Below are 19,166 nucleotides of genomic sequence, written 5' to 3' on the forward strand. Positions count from 1 at the left end.
GGGCAGGGAACCCCCATAACAGACAAGAGCCCCTGGCTCGCCACACACCTTTCCAAGCAGCGCAGGCAGTGGTGGCAGTGGCACCTTCTGGCTTTTGGCTGCCACCGCCACAGATTCCTGCAAGAGTTGGAGTGTAATTCAAACCCTGACAAAGATGGAATACAAATAAGACCTAAATTATGACAGTAAGGTTACATCTTCTGTATGACAGTAATGAAAGTATCTCCTGTACTAATAAGAGAAATAAGTCTTTAAATATTGACAGATAAATGGAAAATACAGATGCTAGTTAATACTCTGTTGTTCTGATTATAAGTCATTGCAAGTCTTCCCTATAAAAGCACTATAAAATCTTACCTGACTTATACATGTATGCAATAGAAATACCAAGTCAGACATTTTTTCAGGTTTTTAAAATACGTTTAGTGCATTTAATTCTTTGAACACTTTCCTTCTTTGATTCACTTGTGGAATTTTGTAAGGTCAATCACAGTTCTTTATCTGTAGTTATTCACTTATTTTTGGAAGAAGCTATTTTTTCTAAAAGTGAACCTGAAAATGTAGGGTTGAGTTTGTTTTTGTTTTGCTTTGTGGTATATTTAATTTGTTTTGAATCTGCTATGGCAACCTTGTGTGTTAATCTCATTACTTGTGAAATTGATCATACCTTAAATGTTTAGTTAACTAAAAAATAAAGTTCTTTCTATTAGGGCAAACGTATCACTAGTGGATACTTCAGGTTTTGACTAGCTCAGGGGTGGGCAGTTATTTTGGGGAGAGGTCTACTTACTGAGTTTTGGCAAGCCATCGAGGGCCACATGACAGGCGGCCAGGGGCAGATAAATATTTTAATTTTCTAAATTTTTTAGGGGCCCCACGGGCTGGATAGAATGGCCTGGCAGGCCACATCCAGCCCACGGGCCGCATTTTGCCTACCCTGGTCTAGCTTGACCATTTTCAGAAGTGTTTATACAAGGGTGTTAAACTCATCCAGACCTGTGTGCTGGGTGAGCATCTCTGGGCTGGTTTGCAGGGCAGATTCGGCTGTGCCAGAACCAGTGAGCAGGGCTGGTTTGGTAGGGCGCCATATGCTGCCCACTTCCTGTGCCACCCCTATCCACAGGCAGTGTGCACCAGCCATATGTGGCGCTTGTACTGCAGGTAGTACATGGCTTGGACGTGGTGCTGCAAGCAGTACCCAGAGCCAGGGGTCCAGCACTGGGCATGTGCCTGTATACAGCCCCTACTGAACCAGCCCTGTCCATTGGCTCCAGGGCTGGCCTGGATTGGGCTGTGCTGGGGCCAGCGTAAAGGGCTGTCTGGGGCACTGCATGCAGCACAAGCCCCACGCCAGCCCTGATTCGTGTCTGCAGCTCTGGGTACAGCCCATGAGCTGTATGCAGTGCAAGCCCCAGAACAGGGCTGGTCTGTGGTACACAGGCTGCATTCAATGCTGTGGGCACTGCTTGTGGCACAGGGGGTTAGTCTGGGGTGTGTGCTGTGAGCAGTAACCCCCACACCAGCTCCAGCACTTTGGCTCCAGCATGGCCCAATGTGGACCAGCCCTAAAGCCAGTGTGCAGGGTTAGTCCAGTACAGGCACCACATGCAGAGTATGTCCAACCTGCTGTACCCCAAGGCAGCCCCCACAGCACTGAGTCCAGCCTGTGCTTCAGACTGGCTCCATTTAGCACATGTAGGGTCAGTCCGAGACCTTCTGATCTGGATCATGTGGCTCCACAGACTGAATTTGGCCCCTAGGCTGTGTTTGACACCCCTGTATTAATATCTGCGATTTCCAGTGTCTTAAATTCATATTGAGTGTAAGGAGAATACAACTGTCACTCTTAAAATGTGCTTTTCTCTCTTTCTTCTGGGTTTTTTTGACTGTCTCATGCTAGAAAGGCATGAATAAATATTGTGACTGGAGATGAAGGTTAATATTCAGTGCTCTTTTTTATTTTTTAATTTACAGGTGAACGATATGTGATGACTTTTTTGAATGTGTTAAATTTTGGGGACCAAGGTAAGGATACTATTTACTAAATAGTGGCACAAAATTATTGGTCTTGTGCATTTGCATGAACTTTAAAATTAAAAAAATATATTGGAAAGCTCTTTTGAAATGTAGAGGTGGTCTCTAAACTTTAATTATCTGGTTGTATTTCTCATAAGATGTTGGAGAATTGAAGGAAGTTTGGAAAGCAGATCTTAATATTTTGTGATCCAAGCCTTTAATTCTGGTTTTCTCTGCATTAGATTTTTTTTCTTATTTGACAAGGCAGCGGTACTAAATGACTTGCCATAAAAAAGTAATACGACTGTCATCATTATAATCTTTGCCTCAACTTTAAGTTTTTGCTGCCTATGTATTCTCTTTGAACCTTTGTTAATTGGGTTTACTTTTTTATCTTCAGCCACTGTAGCTTTGGGTGGATAAACAAACAAAAAAAATGTTTGCATGTACTTTTTCTACATTGCACATGGTTATATCGTAATGACTTGCCGAACTCTTTGCAGTCTTTCTAATTCAGGGGACAGGATGCCATTGTTCCTTATTAAAACTTATTCACAATTTGTCTATTCAAAAATGAAATATTTTCAAGGGCTAACAGTATAGCCAGTATATTTAGCCTCCCCAGTCCTTTTGCATGTTTACTTTTCCTCCCTAGAAATGCATCTACTTTTCAGCATAAATGTTAAGATTCAGTGATATTGACTTAGGCTGCTCATAGGCATGGGAAAAAAAATCCTGTGCTTTACTGGGAGAGGCATCACGTTAGTTCAGTCCTGTTCCACAGTGTCTGTATAGATAGGGTGCTTCAGTGGGGCTTTTTAACACTTTTATCTAATAGCTGATTCAATCAGCTATTAGATAAAAGCACCAGAAAATCCCGCTGAAGTGCTTGATTTATACAGACATTGGGTGAGGTAGGTCAATGCCTCTTCTGGGCATGCACTGGGCTCAGTGTGGGAACGCACTGAGTTTAAAGTAAAGCACTGTTTGTTTGGGTTTTTTAATGTTTGTAAGCAGCCTTAATGTCTGTTTACTAAATTACCAGTTTAAAAGGAGTTTATGTTCATGTAATTTTATGGAGATAGAAATGAAAAACATAAGACAAGATGATAAGAAACTATTTAGTGGAAGTTATTTCTCTCTCTGTAGATGCTTTTTTGTTTTTCTTTTTTAAGGCATATATGACATAGTGAATAACCTTGGTTCACTGGTGGCCAGATTTGTCTTTTTGCCAATAGAGGAGAGTTTTTATGTTTTCTTTGCTAAGATCCTGGAGAGAGGGAAAGATATAAAGCTACAGAAACAGGTAGGTAGTGTTTTGTTCTATTACTATACACTATAAAACTGTCTAAATTGAAGAGAATTCTAATATTATAAAAGCCTTAGTCTGTCCATCTGTAACGCTTTATTTGTACTCTGATTAGTTGTCTGAAACAACTAAACAGAGTGCTCCAAGAGCATTCCGGACAAGAGGTGGTGGCAGAATGCCGCATGATGGTGGGGACAGAGCGAGGATGTGAGGCTAGCAGTGCTCTCTTCCCCCCTCCTACTCCTTGGAGGTGTCAATGGGTAGAGTGGGCCTGGACCCCAAATGGTGGAGGGGGTGGCGTGGCCCTGGGCCCCAGGCCTGATGTGGTGGGGAGGGGAAGGGAAGAGCTGACCCAGGCCTGACATGCCGGGGGGAGTGGGGCCGAACCCCAAATGGCACAGGGTGGGGAAAGAGGGAACAGGTCCGGATGTGGGGAGGGAGGGGACATGGGGCTCCATCCCCACTCGCACCCTGTTCCCCCCCATCATCCTTGATGGGCAATTTGCTTGTAGATTATAAATTTTATGCCATGTCTTATGGAAGCAAATTTGTTTTAATATCTAGTAATAGAGAAAGGGCACGAAAGTTGTGATGAAAATATATTCCTCAAAGACTGGTAAAATTAAGACGCTGACATTTTCTTTAGGAAAGTTCCTGTATATCTTGTAATAGAATGAATAAAACTTAATCATATGTTTAAGTTCTTGGAGGATTTGAACTAGAAAAAACAGAAGAAAAAGAAAAAACCCAATAAAAGCAAAGGACTGGGGAGAGATACAAGAGAATAGACTGGTAACATGCTAATTTTAAATAAAAAAAGTAAGTGAGCTGAATAGCAAGGTTGAATCTAAAACATTCTAATCAAACAGTGTCACTTACACTGCACTCATAGTATCCCACATACCTCATGCAGTCATTTTACAAGTTGTCTACACATGGGCTACACTGGAAAAACAAAACACTCTTCTGTTTGTACTTTCAGAGAATTGTACATGGAACTCTGCACAACATAATCTGTTGAAAAAATGGGGATGTAAAGCAGCTTTGAAAAGAATTTGAATAGGCTTCGGCTTGGCTACTTAAGCTAATGAAATAGACAGTAAATATTGGTTTGTAACTCCCTTCATAATAACACAAGAATGAAGGGGGGCACTGTATACGTGCTCTTTACAAATCTACTCTGTATATGAAATTCTTGAAAGCATGGAATTCAGTTTGTGAATCTGGAGAAAGTGTACTTGGATAATTTTATTTATAGTAGGACTTGTGTGTTAAAACAGTTAATGGAATTGCTGTCTTTGAGGCATTGATTGTTGCATAGGTAGCAAAAGGTACTTGTTCTCATGTACATACAGCATTGTATAGTTGGCCCAGTGCATTATGAGTTGTCATATTTTTGTCTTGTGCCTAGTATAGGTCCCTTGAGACAGTACAGTACTGTTCACATAGCACTTGTTCTGGTAGGGAAACCTCTGTATCCCTATATGGCAGGAAAAATCCCAACTCACTTTGTGATCTTAAGCAAATATCTTACTTTACTTTTCAGTTTGCCAGCATAATCCTTGCATACCTGCAATAGCACAAGTGTTGAGGGTAAACTAGTATCTTTACAAGGCTTTCAAAATATAAAGCTCTATGATATCTGACAAGTATAAGTTTGTTAAAGGTTGACTTCATTCTTTTAGGTGGAAGGCAGGGTATGCTAGACCCTTAGAGACTGGCTGGTTCAGAAAGGCATAAGCTTTTATAAACTGTGTGTAAAGGTAACTCAGGACTCCACAACAGCTGTAGAAAATTGATTAATTTTATTTTTCTGTATGTGAAAACTGCTGTTTATTCCAGTAGCCAAATACTGTGGTTTTTAATTCACATAACTCATCAAAATGTTTTCTAGGATGATATCAGTCTGGCTGCAACTGTTTTAGAATCACTGCTGAAGCTTGTACTACTAATTGGCTTGACCATTACAGTTTTTGGCTATGCCTATTCACATTTGGCTCTGGAGATTTATGGTGGTCCAATGCTCAGTTCAGGAACAGGTAATTGATTGCTTCTTTCTAGTTTTGGAACTTTCTGAAAAAAGGCTTCAGATTTACCCATTTTGTCAGTCAAGGGCAAGATTACCTGGTGGGGAAAGACTTATGTAAAGAGTTAAATATGGGGAAATAAGATTTATTCTGGGACCAGTCTTAAATATGTACACAAATAATGTTATTTAAGTGATTAGCCTGTAAAATTCAATGGGAAGATCGTGTGAAGTAGGTTATTTACAAATGTATGTACAGAGCCATGTACAATGAAGGCATCTTCTGAAATATGTAGCCTAACATGACTTGATATCCTGATTATTCTTGGATACAGTCAGGTTTTTTTCCTTTTAACTGTTTGCCTTCCCCTCTCCCCTGCGGTTTCCTGCTGCTGCTGCCTGGATCAGCAGCAGGTGTGGTCAGTTTGGGGACAGTAGTTAGGGCTGGTTATTGGGCAGGGGATCAGGCAGCAGGTTGGGGATCAAATGGAAAACTGAGAGGCAGTGGAGGTTGGGGGTGGGCAACAGCGTGGGTCAGGGATTGGGTGGAGGGGAAAGGTGGCAGGGGAAAGGTGGCAGGGTTACTAGCATGGGGGCCAAGTGGTGGAGGAGCAAGTGTGGGCATCAGACAGCTGCTCATTCTGTGCCCCCTTCCCTGCCCCATCCCCCCTGGCGTTTGAAGACAATTTTAAGACAACATTCCAGGAATTAGATTCTATAAAGGTAAAATTTAAATAAATTTGAATTGTCCATTTATAGAATCTTATTACTGGAGGGTTGTCTTAAATTCAAAGTTATCTTGAATTTGGGTAAATATGGTACTCCTTTGAACTGAAAGAGAAGGACTTACCAGAGTGAAACCTTGCTCTGTTAATTCCATCTTCAGGAGCAGAGTTATACATTTTGACAGATTAATACTTAGAAGTATGAAATGTGGGCAGTTGTTTTTTAATGTGCTTATCTGTACAGGTTCACATATAGGGGGTTTTCAGGGTACACTGAACAGATTTCCAAGATAGATGTAGAATTTTGACCTTACTGTATTTTCCTGCATACTGCATGTACCCTTTCCCCCAAAATCACCTGCTGGACATTGGACTCCATATTTAAGGTAAAAGCAGTTTCTGCAGCTCACCCTCTGTCAGGGAAAAGAGAAAGTGTGGCACATGCTACACAGTGAGCATTATAGTGATCTTTCCTACAACAGAGGCTCATGCTGCTAGAAACTGTTTTTCTAAAGTGGAACCAAGCCCTGTTTGCTGGGGCAGAGGCTCTTGCTAAATTAGCTGGATGGGCCCTCAAGTGACTCTGCAGGTGTTGCTGGTGTGGATCAGGTTGCCAGTAGACCTAGCTGTCCACACAGCTCAGGTCGAAAAGAGAAAAGGGGTCGGGCAGTTTGACTCAACCAGCAGCACCTGTGGTGTCCTGCAGCTACGATTTTAACAGAGCAGCCACAATGGTTTGTTCTTCCTTTACTGCATTTCCCTGTGTTTTCTTTAAGAAAATTCTGTACTTGCAAGTATGTTCAAGGAATGATTTTTTTCTTCCTTCTGACTTTCAAGAACAAGGTGTTTATATCTTATTTCGTATGAATTACCAACTCAATTAAATATTAATCTAGTTCCCTGTTTAGAATGGTTTCGATTTTTTTTGAGAAGTTTGAGTGTGTGTTTCCTTTGTATATCTTGGCCAAATGCATACCGTATTTTTCCGCATACCACACCCCCCCCAAATAAGACATGCACCTTGTTTTGGGAAAGTAGTATGAAGGAGAAAAAAGATTTTTCTGCAGAAGAAAGCCATTTGGGGTATGGACAAAGTCCACGGTGTCACTTTTTTTTCCTTGCAAGCACCACAGTTCATGCTTTTGGCTTGGTTACAGATGTTGTTGAACTGACAGCAACTTCTGGCTGAGCAGCAAAAAGCTGCTGCCAATTCGATGGTGGCTATGATGGGGTTAAAGTGTATGCTGCCGAATTTGCAAGGAAGAATGAGTGTCCTGAGCAGCTGACTTTGCCTTTTGTCCAGGCCAGGAAAGGAAGAGAAGGGATCACATCCCCTGGAGATGCTAGAGTGTACCCATGCTGTCATTCTGGTGCAGAAATTAGCTTCCTTACTGAAAGCACATACCTTGGTTTTGGAGGGTTAATTTTGAGGAAAAATATATAGTATACAAATAAATATGATCATTAATCTTGCTTCCAGATAATTAAGCACTCATCTCAGATACTGAGTCACAAAGTTATGCAGTAGACAATATTAGATACAGCAAGTATTTTTAATAAAGAATTCCCAACTCCTAAAACTCCCTGTTGGCCCTGGAGTGTTAATTAAAAGGAGAGAAGGTTGTTTATTCATTGTATTGTAAAGGTACCAACTAAACAAATCTGTGTAATTTAAGTTACAGTTTGAACCTAAAGATAGCTATAGTGCTAATGCCATTCATGATAACATGGTTATTAGCTTTCGGGGGATCAGGGATTATGAGATATATTTTTTGGTTTTTTTATGGGAACATCAGTTCTTTTATCATTTTACTATTTCTAGGTCCAAGTCTCCTGCGCTGTTACTCTTTATATGTTCTACTTCTTGCTGTCAATGGAGTAACAGAATGTTTTACGTTTGCTGCTATGTGCAAAGAGGAAGTAGACAGGTGGGTAACAAGGTTATTAATAACCTCTAAAGCATTCTTGAAAAACAAATGTAATTTCTGTGTTATTCTTTCCTTCCATTTTAAATACTATGATAATGAATTTATTCTGGATGTGAATATGTGAAAAAATATCCTTCAGAGAAAAATATTTTTTCTCAAACGTAATTGTAATCTTAATTGTAAACTGTTTTCTTTTCTTTTATCAAAATAATCTCCAAGATTTACATATGATAGTTAAATATGTAGGTTTCAGTTTTGAGTTTCTCATCTTCAGTGCTGACTCCAAAGTATATCTAAATCCTCAAATACATATATATGGTGAAAATATTCATGCTTGGATGCCCAAGATCACACACCTCATTGGTATATAAAATATCTCAGTATGGCCATGGACAGACAAAACATTTGTAATGCTTCAAGTACTTTTAAAATGCTTGAAAAAGTGAGGGTATAGTAGGGCTGTGCAAAATGGGCCCTATTTGATTCAGATTCGGCCCAAATCAGGGACAGTGATTCAATCCATTGAATAGGATCACTGTCCCTGATTCGATTTGACCGAATCCAAATCTGAAGATTTGATGCTGATTTGGCGAATCAGTGATTTGGACACAGACGTAGCTTTAAAAGTTTTTTTTTCTATATACCTTGAGGTAGCAGGCGTGGCTGTGATGGCTGCCGTGCTGGGGCGGATGAAGCATATCACAGGAGCACGGGGGTCTCTCCAGCACGCTTAGCAGCAAACCCAGAAGTATTAATAACTGGAAGTACTTCCAGTCCACTCCCTGGTCTGCCAGGGAGTGTGCTGGGGGCCCCTTCCATGCTGCCCCGGATTGGCAGTCAGCCACAGGGGGAACCTGGGTGCCCCAGACCCAGGAGGCACCAGTCGCCAAGCTGGGAGGGGTGCAGGCGTGCTCCCCAGTGGACCAGGAAGTGGACCAGAAGTACTTCTGGTCCACTTCCGGGTCTGCTGCCTAGCACGCTGGGGAGACCTCCGTGCTGTGGGATGCTGCATCTTTCCCAGCACTGCAGCGTTCAGAGCCCCTGCTACTTAGAGGTATGTAGAAAAAAACATTTAAAGCTGTATCTTCATCCGAATTGCCGAATCTCTCCAAATCAATTCAGAGAGATTAAAGGGTCCTCCGATTCAATTTGGAGATTCGGCCACCAAATCTGGCTGAACTGAATCAGGGACCAAAGTTTCACACAGCCCTAGGGTACAGTTTACCCAGCATCAAAGGGTTACCGTTTGGCCCAATCTACAAAAAATGACCCTGGATGAAATAGTAACACTTGCAGAAGTGCTTCACTGTGAAGTGCCTTGTGGTACATTTTGTACCTTAGCAGAATGTGACATGGAGCTGGTCCACGCACATCCTGCAGTGCTCTGCTCTCTGTTTTCCCACAACCTTGAGGTGGCCCATCTATTACTTGTTCCTACCTGCACTGCCTTGACATCGCAGGTCCTGGCTCACATGGACCCCACCTCTTTAAAGTTAGGCATGAAGGAATATTGTAGCAGTCATTTTCTGGACCATACCACAGGACTTTGGCTTCTCAAAAGCTCAGCCTGTTTAGCAATGGCTATGACAGTGTTAAAGCTTTAGCTGCGGTAAAACTGAAGTGTGGACTCCACTCCTCTTGCATGCAGCAGGGACCCCAGCATGGACCCAACTCCCTGCAACCACTCTAACATCCTCATACCTCATTCCGGTGCTGAGATCAGTTTCCTTCCTTAAAATGCATGCCCCATTCAAACTTGTTAACAATTCTGCTGTCCTTGCAAGCCTTCCAGGGATCATGGTTAAGAGGCCAATAGGCATACTGTAATGTGTGCTTGCTAACCTACTAGCTGTGGACACCTCAGCAGTATTGGTTCTGATGCAAGTGAAGCACTTTAGCTAGGAGGGTCCTGTATTTGACAAATCTACTGAAGCCCTCCAATTTAGAACCACTTCAAATTAAGGTGGAATTTAAAGCTCTTCACATGTACATCTATCCATTTTCTTAATGACTTGACTTATAGCCAGAACCCATTTAAGTCAGTGAATGTTGAAAACTATGCTAATTATGTACCAAAATCCATAGTTAAATAATCTCAGCAAATTTTGAACATTACACAGAATACAAATCAATGCAAAGAATATGAAATTCTAGACAATATGGAATCATCAGCTTTAAAAAATTGACTAATGTAAAAGGCAAAATACAAAACTGTAATTTCTATACTTTTTTGTTTTGAATAGTTTTTAAAGTTAGACATTTCAATATTAGAAGAATTTAAATTTTTTATAAAGCATATTGCTTTTGTAATACATCTGTTATTTTAACTTTCTTGAAGTTAAAAATTGTACTTATAAAAATATTCCATGCTCCAAATTTAATATACATGAAATGTATATGAAATATATGTTCCATATTTCACAAATATGCTATATTTGTCTAATGGAATTAGACAAATCTTTTATTTCCTTTTTAATGACTTCCAATGTCTCAGGGATGTGCATTAAGCTATAATATACCTATCGTTTTTAGGGTTTATTAAATGCCTTTTTTTAACAAAAAGTGTTTGCTTGTATTCTTTTTCCAGGAAAAGATTGCCCTTTTTCATCACCTTAATTCATTTGGCAAGTTTAAAAATGAAGTAACTAGCAACATCTGAGAAATAGTTAAAATAGGTAAAAATATTCTGACACTAATTCTGAATTGACAGGCATCTAATCCTGAGGAAACAGTTTTTCTCCTCTTCTGAGACTCACTGAAGAGCAGAGAATTGCTTGTATTCCATTTTAAGGATAATGTATAGTATTTTATACATTATACAAGTTTATGATTAGGTTTTGCATATTTTACAGGAGTGTTTATTTCTGAGCTACTGATCCATTTTCATAGACCTCATAGATGGCATAGACATTAGGGCTGAAAGGGACCTCGGAAGATCCCTTCGAGTCCAGCCCCCTGCCCCAGAGGCAGGAAGTCAGCTAAGGTCAAAGTATCCCAGCAAGATAAGTGTCCAAATGCTTCTTGAAAGAGTCCAGAGTAGGTGCTTGCGCCACCTCTGGAGGGAGTCTATTCTAGGCCTTGGGGCTCAGACTGTAAAGAAGTTTGTCCTTATGTCCCACCTAAAACAGTCTTGGATGAGTTGGTGACCATTGGACCTTGCCATCCTTTGGGGCACTCTGGTGAACAGGCATTCCCGCAGATCCTGATGCACACCCCTTATATACTGATAGGCTGCTACCAGGTCACCCCTGAGCATACGCTTTTCCAGGCTGAAGAGCTCCATGGTTCTCAGCCTCTTCATCAGGCCTGTTCTCTTGCCCTGTGATCGTGCACATGGCTCTCCTCTGGACTGTCTCAAGCTTCTCCACGTCCTTCTTAAATTGTGGAGCCCAGAATTGGATGCAGTACTCCAGCTGCAGCCTCACTAAGGCTGAGTACAGTGAGAGGATGACATCCTGAGATTTACTTGAGAAGCATCTATGGATGTATGCCAGAGTTTTGTTTGCTTTACTGGCTGTAACATCGCATTGGTGGCTCACGTTCATCTTGTGGTCATTCATGACCCCCAAGTCCCTTTCGGCCATGGTGCTAGCGAGCGTAGCACTGCCTAGCATACAAGTTTTTTTCCCCTGAGATGGAGTACCTTGCATTTTTCCATATTGAATGACATCAGGTTTATATATGCCGACATGCTGCATCATGTTAGGCAGGGCGGTGAAAAACTGATGCAAAGTATCCTTTAAGCAGGTTAGCTTTTTCCTGGGTTTTGGTTGTCAGTTGTCCCATTTGGTTTAGCAGGGGTCCAGTGTTACCCTTGCTTTTCTTCCGAATCCCCGCATATCTGAAAAGGACTTCTTATTGTTCTTGATACATGTAGCCAGTTGGAGTTTGGTTACACCCTTGACTTTCCTGGTTCATTCCCTACAGGTCCGGACCAGTGCAGAGTACTCCTCCTTAGTGGTGATTCCCATCTTCCATCCTTTATAAGCCTCTCTTTCTAAACATTGGAGGCCCACAAGTTTCCTACTGAGCCAAGGGTGTTGCTGTGCCCTTTTGTTACCTTTCCTCTGAGATTGGATGGACATCCTTTGTGCTTTCAGGATTGCTCTCTTAAGGAGCAACCACTCATCTTGGACTCCCCTCCCTGTCAAGTCATTACCACTTAGGGCCTCAATAACAAGCCTCCTGAGCTTATCCAAGTCAGCTTACCTAAAGTCGAGGACTTCTGCATTGCTGATTGACTTGCCAGCTTTGCGATGGATAGTAAAAGTGTTCAGCTCATGGTCATTGTCTCCCAGCTTTCCTTCGATTCTTAGGTTGCTGACTAGGTCATCCCCTTTGGCCAGTAGCAGATCCAGCAGCATGTTACCTCTTGTCAGTGTATAGACTTCTTGAATCAGGTAGAGCTCGTCCACGCACGTGAAGAAGCTTTATGACTGTTCAGATTTTGTCTAGTGTTCTTCCCATGAGATGTCTGGGTAGTTGTAGTCTCCCATGATAACCATTAACCAAAAGCGTGCAGCCTCAGCCAGTTCCCTGGTGAATTCTTGGTCAAGTTCTCATTCCTGATTAGGAGGTCTGTAGAAGACTCCTACCATTCCCCACATATTTTAACCAAGAGGGTCTCCAGTCGTCCTCCATGGGTGCCAATGTCAGCTTGCAGGGACGTGTAGTTTTCCTTGACATAGAGAGCTACGCCCCCACCCCCTTTATCCGCACAATCTCTCCTGTACAGGATATAGCCATCTATATCTGTGGCCCAGTCATAGGTGGCGTTCCACAGGGTCTCTGTTATCACTGTATGATCCTAGTCATTCTTGTTTAGTAGGAGGATCAGTTCCTTCTGTTTGTTCCCCAAGCTCCTGGCATTAGTGTAAGGCTTCCTTGCACTCCCAGAAGGACACCTTTCAGGGCTGGGTAGGTGTGGTTTCCCTTGGGTTCCCTAACCTGCTGGCTTTGTAGTAGTAGCCTAGTGGGCTTGCTTTGCTGGTAGTCCAGCCATCCCCTGGCAGGCTTAGTTTAAGGCCCGATCAAGTAGGTCAGCCATTCTGGCTGAAAAGAGCTTCCTCCCCAGTGAAGTGAGGTGGAGGCAGTCTCTTCCCAGCAGACTACTGCGTCTCACTAAAGGGCGGACTGTGATCATGGAAGCTGAAGCTTTCACGATGACACCAGCGCCACAGTCTTCAGTTCACTATATCAATCCGTCTCCCTCAGCCCATGACCCATAACCGGCAGGATTGAGGAAAAAACCATCTGCACCCCCACTCTCAGAGCTGTGTCATTCACACCCACATTGTTAGGGAGCATAAGGTAGAGGTCAGAGGGCTGGATAAGCTTTGGGATCCTCTCTGCTACGTCCCGGATGCGGGCCCCTGGGGGGCAGCAGAGGGGTTGGGGAAGCAGATTGCTCCCTCAGGAGGAGTCTCCCACAACAACCACTCTGCGTTTCATTTTAGGGAGAGTGGGGATTGTAGCTGTTGGTATTCCTCCCTTGCCTGCAGGAGCTGGCAGGTCTGCAAGCTCTACTGGGGCTGAAAGAGGTTCATATCTGTTGCCGAGCTCCAGAGTAGAGGGGACCCTGGGGGAGCCGGCCTTAGGGTCGTTGACCACCTTGGACCAACCCCCTGGCTGAACAGTTTGAGAGATCCTCAAGTCCTCCCCTGTCCTGGAAGGTGACCTTGGTCTGCTCTTGGCCTTCATGGGGTGAAGGGCCTGGCAGTAGGAGTCGATCTCCTCCTCGCCATCCCTGATGGCGCACAGTTTCTGGACTGCAGTCTGGAGCTCCTCTGTCTGGCACCTTGGAGACTCCAAAGTGAAACAGACCTTGCAAGGAGAGGTGGCCATGCTCCCAGTCCCAAGTGCCTGGGATCATGCTAGGCAGCCCCACAGCTGAAAGTCAGAAGCTCCATCTGTGTGGAGCCTGGAACCATATGTTCTGCCTGGCTGGAAACCTCAGAAGTACCTGAGGGGGAGGTCTCCAATTTGGAGGGGAACCTCAGGGTGCAGTCTGCTCATCCGCATTGCACCGGTGGTAGTCTGGCTACTGCTGTGACAACCTTCCCTTGGGGCTCATTGGCAGAGCCTTGTGCCCTCCCGCTCACCCTCCTGCATGAACTCCCATGCTAACTCTCATGCCGGGCCCACAAGCTTGCCTGTTTGCGCATCCTGTTCTCACGGCTCCGGTCACGTGGCTCCCTGGGGGGCTGGGCCATGTAGGAGCGGGATTGGGGACGTGTACCTCCTTGGCTCCTCTCAGCTGCCCCACAGCTGACTAGATCCCCCCCTTGCTGGGGGGTCCTATCTATCTCTGGCTGTGCTGGGGGTCTGAGTTGGGGTCCTGGGGCTCAACGGGGGCACAACAGGCTTCTGCCCACGCGTCTCACACCGGAGCCAGGGACAAACATGTATGGTGTGTGTGTGTGTAATATACATCTAGAGAAGTAAGGAGTATATTTTGAACAGTACTGTGTTAAAAAAAACCACTACTGTGTTAAGTTAAAATAAAAGTAGTGTTAACACTAACCAAAACAGTGCATGTAGGAGCAGCTGTTTTATTTGGACTATATATGTAGTATACTGTTTTTAAAAAAAAATGTGTTGTCTCCAGTTATCAAGGTTGTAATTCTTCATTTAAATATTACTTTTTTTCAGTGACTATCTGACTTCTGTTTTTTATTGGAAGCCCTTCTGTGCTTTTTTATTAGAACAAAATTCTGAATAACACACACTAGCAAGCTTTTGCCTCATTGGGTGAAAAATTAAAACAAAAGGCACCTGAAAAAGACCGCCACGTTCAAGTTTGAGTCTTAACTTTGTAGAGAAATAAGGAACCAATCTTGTTACAGCTTGTGGGTGGGACTGATTGATACTGTTGTTCATCAGTGCTAGTAGTCTTCCCCGCTTACTCCAACAGCAGCAGTGATGTTTCTAACTTAAGAGGCAGTCCCTCCCTGAGCAGCCTTATATGCACAAGGGTGTTTCCCTGGGTTGACCAAAGACATCTAGCCTGTGTATCCCAGACTCAATATCTGGGGTTATAGCAGGACTGTAGCCTTAGTAATAAATGAAAAATCCTTTTATTCTTTGGGCTAAGCACTCAGATGGTGCAAGCTGGCATAGCACTTGTGACTTCAGTGACATTATATTTTTATCTCCCAACTCTCCTTCACCTGCTTTATGCATAGAGTCTAGAGCCTGATAACTTCCATAAAACTAGCAGCTTTGTTCAGAAGTGTTCCACAGTTCCAAGTAGCTTACCTAGATTGCTCTGCCTACAGAGAGGGAGATTGTGTGTGTGTATGCATGCATTTTACATTTTCCACCATGTGCAAAGGGCAGGCAGGTGGGTAACAAGGTGGGAATACTTATTAATAACCCCTAAAACATTCTTGAAAAAACAAATGTAGTGTTACTGTATGCATACACACACACATATATTTAAATAAATAACTTTTGTGAACTTTTTAGAATTGTGATTCATGAGTCACGCTATTTTTTTTTCAATTGGGGTTTGGTCAGAAGTTAATGAATGTGTCTTGTTTAAATATATAAAATATGTGATATAAAATAGTAGAACTCTTCAGATTTTATAAACTTCATTAGTGTTCTCTGATAAGATTTGATAGAAATACATCTACCATTAACTGAATAAGATAAAATTCCCACAACCTAATAGTTTTTTTCGTTCCGTGCTCTTCTATTGTACTTCTTTATTGACCTGTTTCAGTTCATAAATTGTGTGCCTTTTTCAGATATGGATATGATTGGATATATTTTTATTACATAGGCTGTTTCACTTGTTGTTTTTTTTCCCCCCCAGGTTCAACTTTGTTATGCTGGCCTTGTCCTTCATGTTCTTGTGCATTTCTTATTTCTTGACCCATTGGAAAGGCAGTATAGGTTTTATCTTTGCAAACTGCTTCAACATGGGTATTCGAATAGCACACAGTGTTCACTATATCTATAATTATTTCAAGGAAAGCACTTACAGACCGTTGATGGGCTTGCTGTTCTCCCCTTTGCTGATTTTTGTTTACATTATCAGCGGAATAATTACTAGTTTTTCAGAGGTAAGTGTCTGTCTTAGATTTCACTTTCATTGCAAAAGTTTGCTTATACCAGGTGAATAACATTTTGAATGTTAATGAAAATATGATTTGTTTTACATTATCAGATTCTTGGAAAAGGGGCTTATGGGCATAGGCGAATAGCATTACAATTTTGCAAGCTGGTGATATCCTCCTCTAAGAGATTAAACAAATGGATGTGCTACATCCAGTTTATCAATTGCATTTTACTAAACTACACACATAGCTATTACTTACACATCCACCCACTACATGTGCATAAATTGTGCCTTTACGATAGGCATATTCTCTTCATACTAATCTACTTCACTGGTTTTTAATGTGCCTTATTGGTTCTTATTCCAGTACTTCACATTTCCCAGCAGTTTCAAAGAGCTGCCAGGAAAAAAACAAACAAACCAAAAACTTGCCATTTATTCTGTCTTTCCTTTACCTAATGCATGTAATTTTTACTCTCATTACACTTATTCAAGGTAATGGCTGGCAAAGACTACGTTTTGCACTAGTGAGAGCTTTTCTGTGCATAAAAATCACCAAGACTAATTACCTGCCTCACTGCCAGCTGTTATCCTGCAACTGCTTGCTGCTTTTGCTTTTTTTAAAAAATTTTTTGGTTTTTGTTTTTAGGTATTTTTGTGCTGCAATGAAGGCTGGCTGGCAAGACTGATTCACATTACAGTGGGGAGTCTGTGTCTCACAGCAACTCTTATTACTGTATTCTTCACAGAGACCAAGCTGATCTACTTTGTTAGAACCCAGTTGCTTTCACAATACACCAGAAAAGAAACCTAAAATGATCATCATGTACAGGACACTTCTTATGTACATACCTGTATGTGTTTGCATTGGAGGTATATTTTTTATACAAAATTGCATAGGGGGAAAAGTTGAATGATACATGGCTAACTTTCTTAAAATCTAGTAGACTGGAATATTCCTGATGCAGTGCAAATGAAATGGCAATATTTGCACCGAGGTACTGTTTCCCCATCCAAATAATGTGAAGCCATTAATGTCTTTAAATATGTAAACTACATTAAAGAACAGCTGGCTTGTTCTCTTTCATTGTGTCATTCTAACTGAAGTTTTTTCTTCAAAACAGTATAACCTGTTTTTATTGTTAAATAAAGAATGGACCAAGACGTAGTGAGATGCAATACTTTCTTATGCAAAACTTTGTTACTTCAAATATATGAAGGGTTGCCCTAAAGAAGAGGGAGAACACCTTTTCTCTTTTGCAGCAGAGAATAGGATGCAGACCAGTGGTTTGAAGTTGCAGCAAAGTAGGTTTAGATTGGATATCAGGAAAAACTTATTCTTTTTTAGGGCAGTGAGGCACTGGGATGGACTGCCGAGGGAAGATGTGTGGAATCTCTAGCACTGGAGATGTTCAAGAACAGATTGGATAAACATTGGTCAAGGATGATTCGGAGTAGCTAGACCTATGCACTGCTATAGGTATTTCATATGCTTCTGGCATTTGCTGGTTGCCATGTAGGTCTGGGAAGGAATATTTTTCCTCTCCTGTTGCTGTAGGTGTCTGGGTTTTTTTGCCTCCTTTGTAAGGATTTGGAGTTGACTGCAGCCAAGGCTAGGGATTTGGACTGGCGTTTGCCAGTGCTCCTCCTGAAGGTTCCTAGCTAGAGGGTCGTGTCCCTCTGCTCTGGGCCTGACTAACCATCACATTTGGGGTCAGAAAGAAATTTTACCCCATGATTGGATTGGTATGGACTGTGGGGTTTTTTGACTGCCATGTAGCCAGTGACATGGCCCTCTTCCTTGGATCTCTTGGGCATATTTTAACAACCCTAGCAGCAGCAGGGCACTGCCATGGTCCTCCTGCTTTACCTTTGGCAAGTTAGACTGCTACGCCTGGTGATTATGTAACAGGGTTGACAATATTTTCAGTAATAGGCTAGACAAGGATTTATATAGGATGGTTTGAATAGGAATGATCCTGCTTCAGGCAGGGGATTACACTAGATGATCTCTAGAGGCACCTTCCAGTCCTACTTTTCTATAATTCTGTGCTGCTTCATATGATAAGACGGTTGAGACTCAACTATTTTTACATTTTGGATGCCAGAATGGATGAATGTCTCTTCAAAGCCAGGCTACTTAAACTGCTAAAAAAAAAAGAAAAGCCAGCTATATTAATAAAGAACAACTTTGGACATTGAGTGTTATCTGATCGTGACTTAACAGAAATTAAATAACCATAATACACTGGCAAGAGCTTGGTAGGTTTATGTTTGTTTATAAGCAAATGAAAGAAGCGTACAAATTTAACATGTATCAATGTGAACTAGGCAAGATTGTGCCATTTTACTTACCATCTGTATAGCAAAATAATAATTGGAATATCAAAAACAAACTGAAGTATTAAGTAAATGTTAGCATATCATGTGTTTTGGAAGGAAGTTCTTTAAAACATAAGCCACCTTTATTTTCACTTATGGATAGAAATAAAAATAGAGCTGAAGTCCAGAACCTGTGATTTTTAATTTGCTACACAAGAGTTTAATACTATAATTTTCTCAGCCATTTATTACAAGTACCACTAGAAATAAGAATCAGTCTCTAAAGAAGTGACTTTCTCAGTTCATTCACCCACAAAACACCTGGATACCTGGGATGGCTTTCTGATGCATTTGCATGTACACATACTGAAGCTTCATTATTAGATCGAAATACCTTTTTTATTTGCTCAGAATCTGTCATTTTTCTTTTCATAGATTCATAGATTCATAGATTAAGGGTCGGAAGGGACCTAGTAGATCTTCTAGCCCGACCCCCCGCCAGGGCGGGAGAACAACAAAAAAATTCCAAAAAGAGAAACGGGACTCAAATGAGTCCAGCCAGGTAGGCATCCAGCCTCTTCTTAAAGACCCCCAGGGTAGGGGCCAGCACCACTTCCCTTGGAAGTTGGTTCCAGCTCCTAGCCGCCCTAACTGTGAAGTAGTTCTTGCGGATGTCCAATCTATACCTCCTCTCCATCAACTTGTGCCCATTGCTTCTTGTTATGCCAGCGGGCGCTAGGGGAAACAGCGTCTCCCCCAAACCCTTCTGGTCCCC

The 19,166-nt window shown here is 42.1% G+C and overlaps 1 protein-coding gene across 1 annotated transcript in view; it reads left to right on the forward strand.

Annotated features, from left to right (window-relative positions):
• Positions 1 to 17,230, forward strand: part of RFT1 (RFT1 homolog) — a 70,409-nt gene extending 53,179 nt beyond the window's left edge. Inside the window, exons 7-12 of the mRNA XM_019505200.1 lie at positions 1,975 to 2,025; positions 3,192 to 3,322; positions 5,220 to 5,364; positions 7,899 to 8,004; positions 15,824 to 16,073; positions 16,719 to 17,230. Coding sequence (XP_019360745.1) covers positions 1,975 to 2,025; positions 3,192 to 3,322; positions 5,220 to 5,364; positions 7,899 to 8,004; positions 15,824 to 16,073; positions 16,719 to 16,883 — 848 coding nt within the window. The 3' untranslated portion in view covers positions 16,884 to 17,230. The remainder of the gene's footprint in view (positions 1 to 1,974; positions 2,026 to 3,191; positions 3,323 to 5,219; positions 5,365 to 7,898; positions 8,005 to 15,823; positions 16,074 to 16,718) is intronic.
• The last annotated feature ends 1,936 nt before the right edge of the window (positions 17,231 to 19,166 follow it).

The sequence above is a fragment of the Gavialis gangeticus genome, unplaced genomic scaffold, assembly GCF_001723915.1.
Source record: "Gavialis gangeticus isolate Ggan-Ray unplaced genomic scaffold, GavGan_comp1, whole genome shotgun sequence".
Classification (NCBI taxonomy): Eukaryota; Metazoa; Chordata; order Crocodylia; family Gavialidae; genus Gavialis; species Gavialis gangeticus.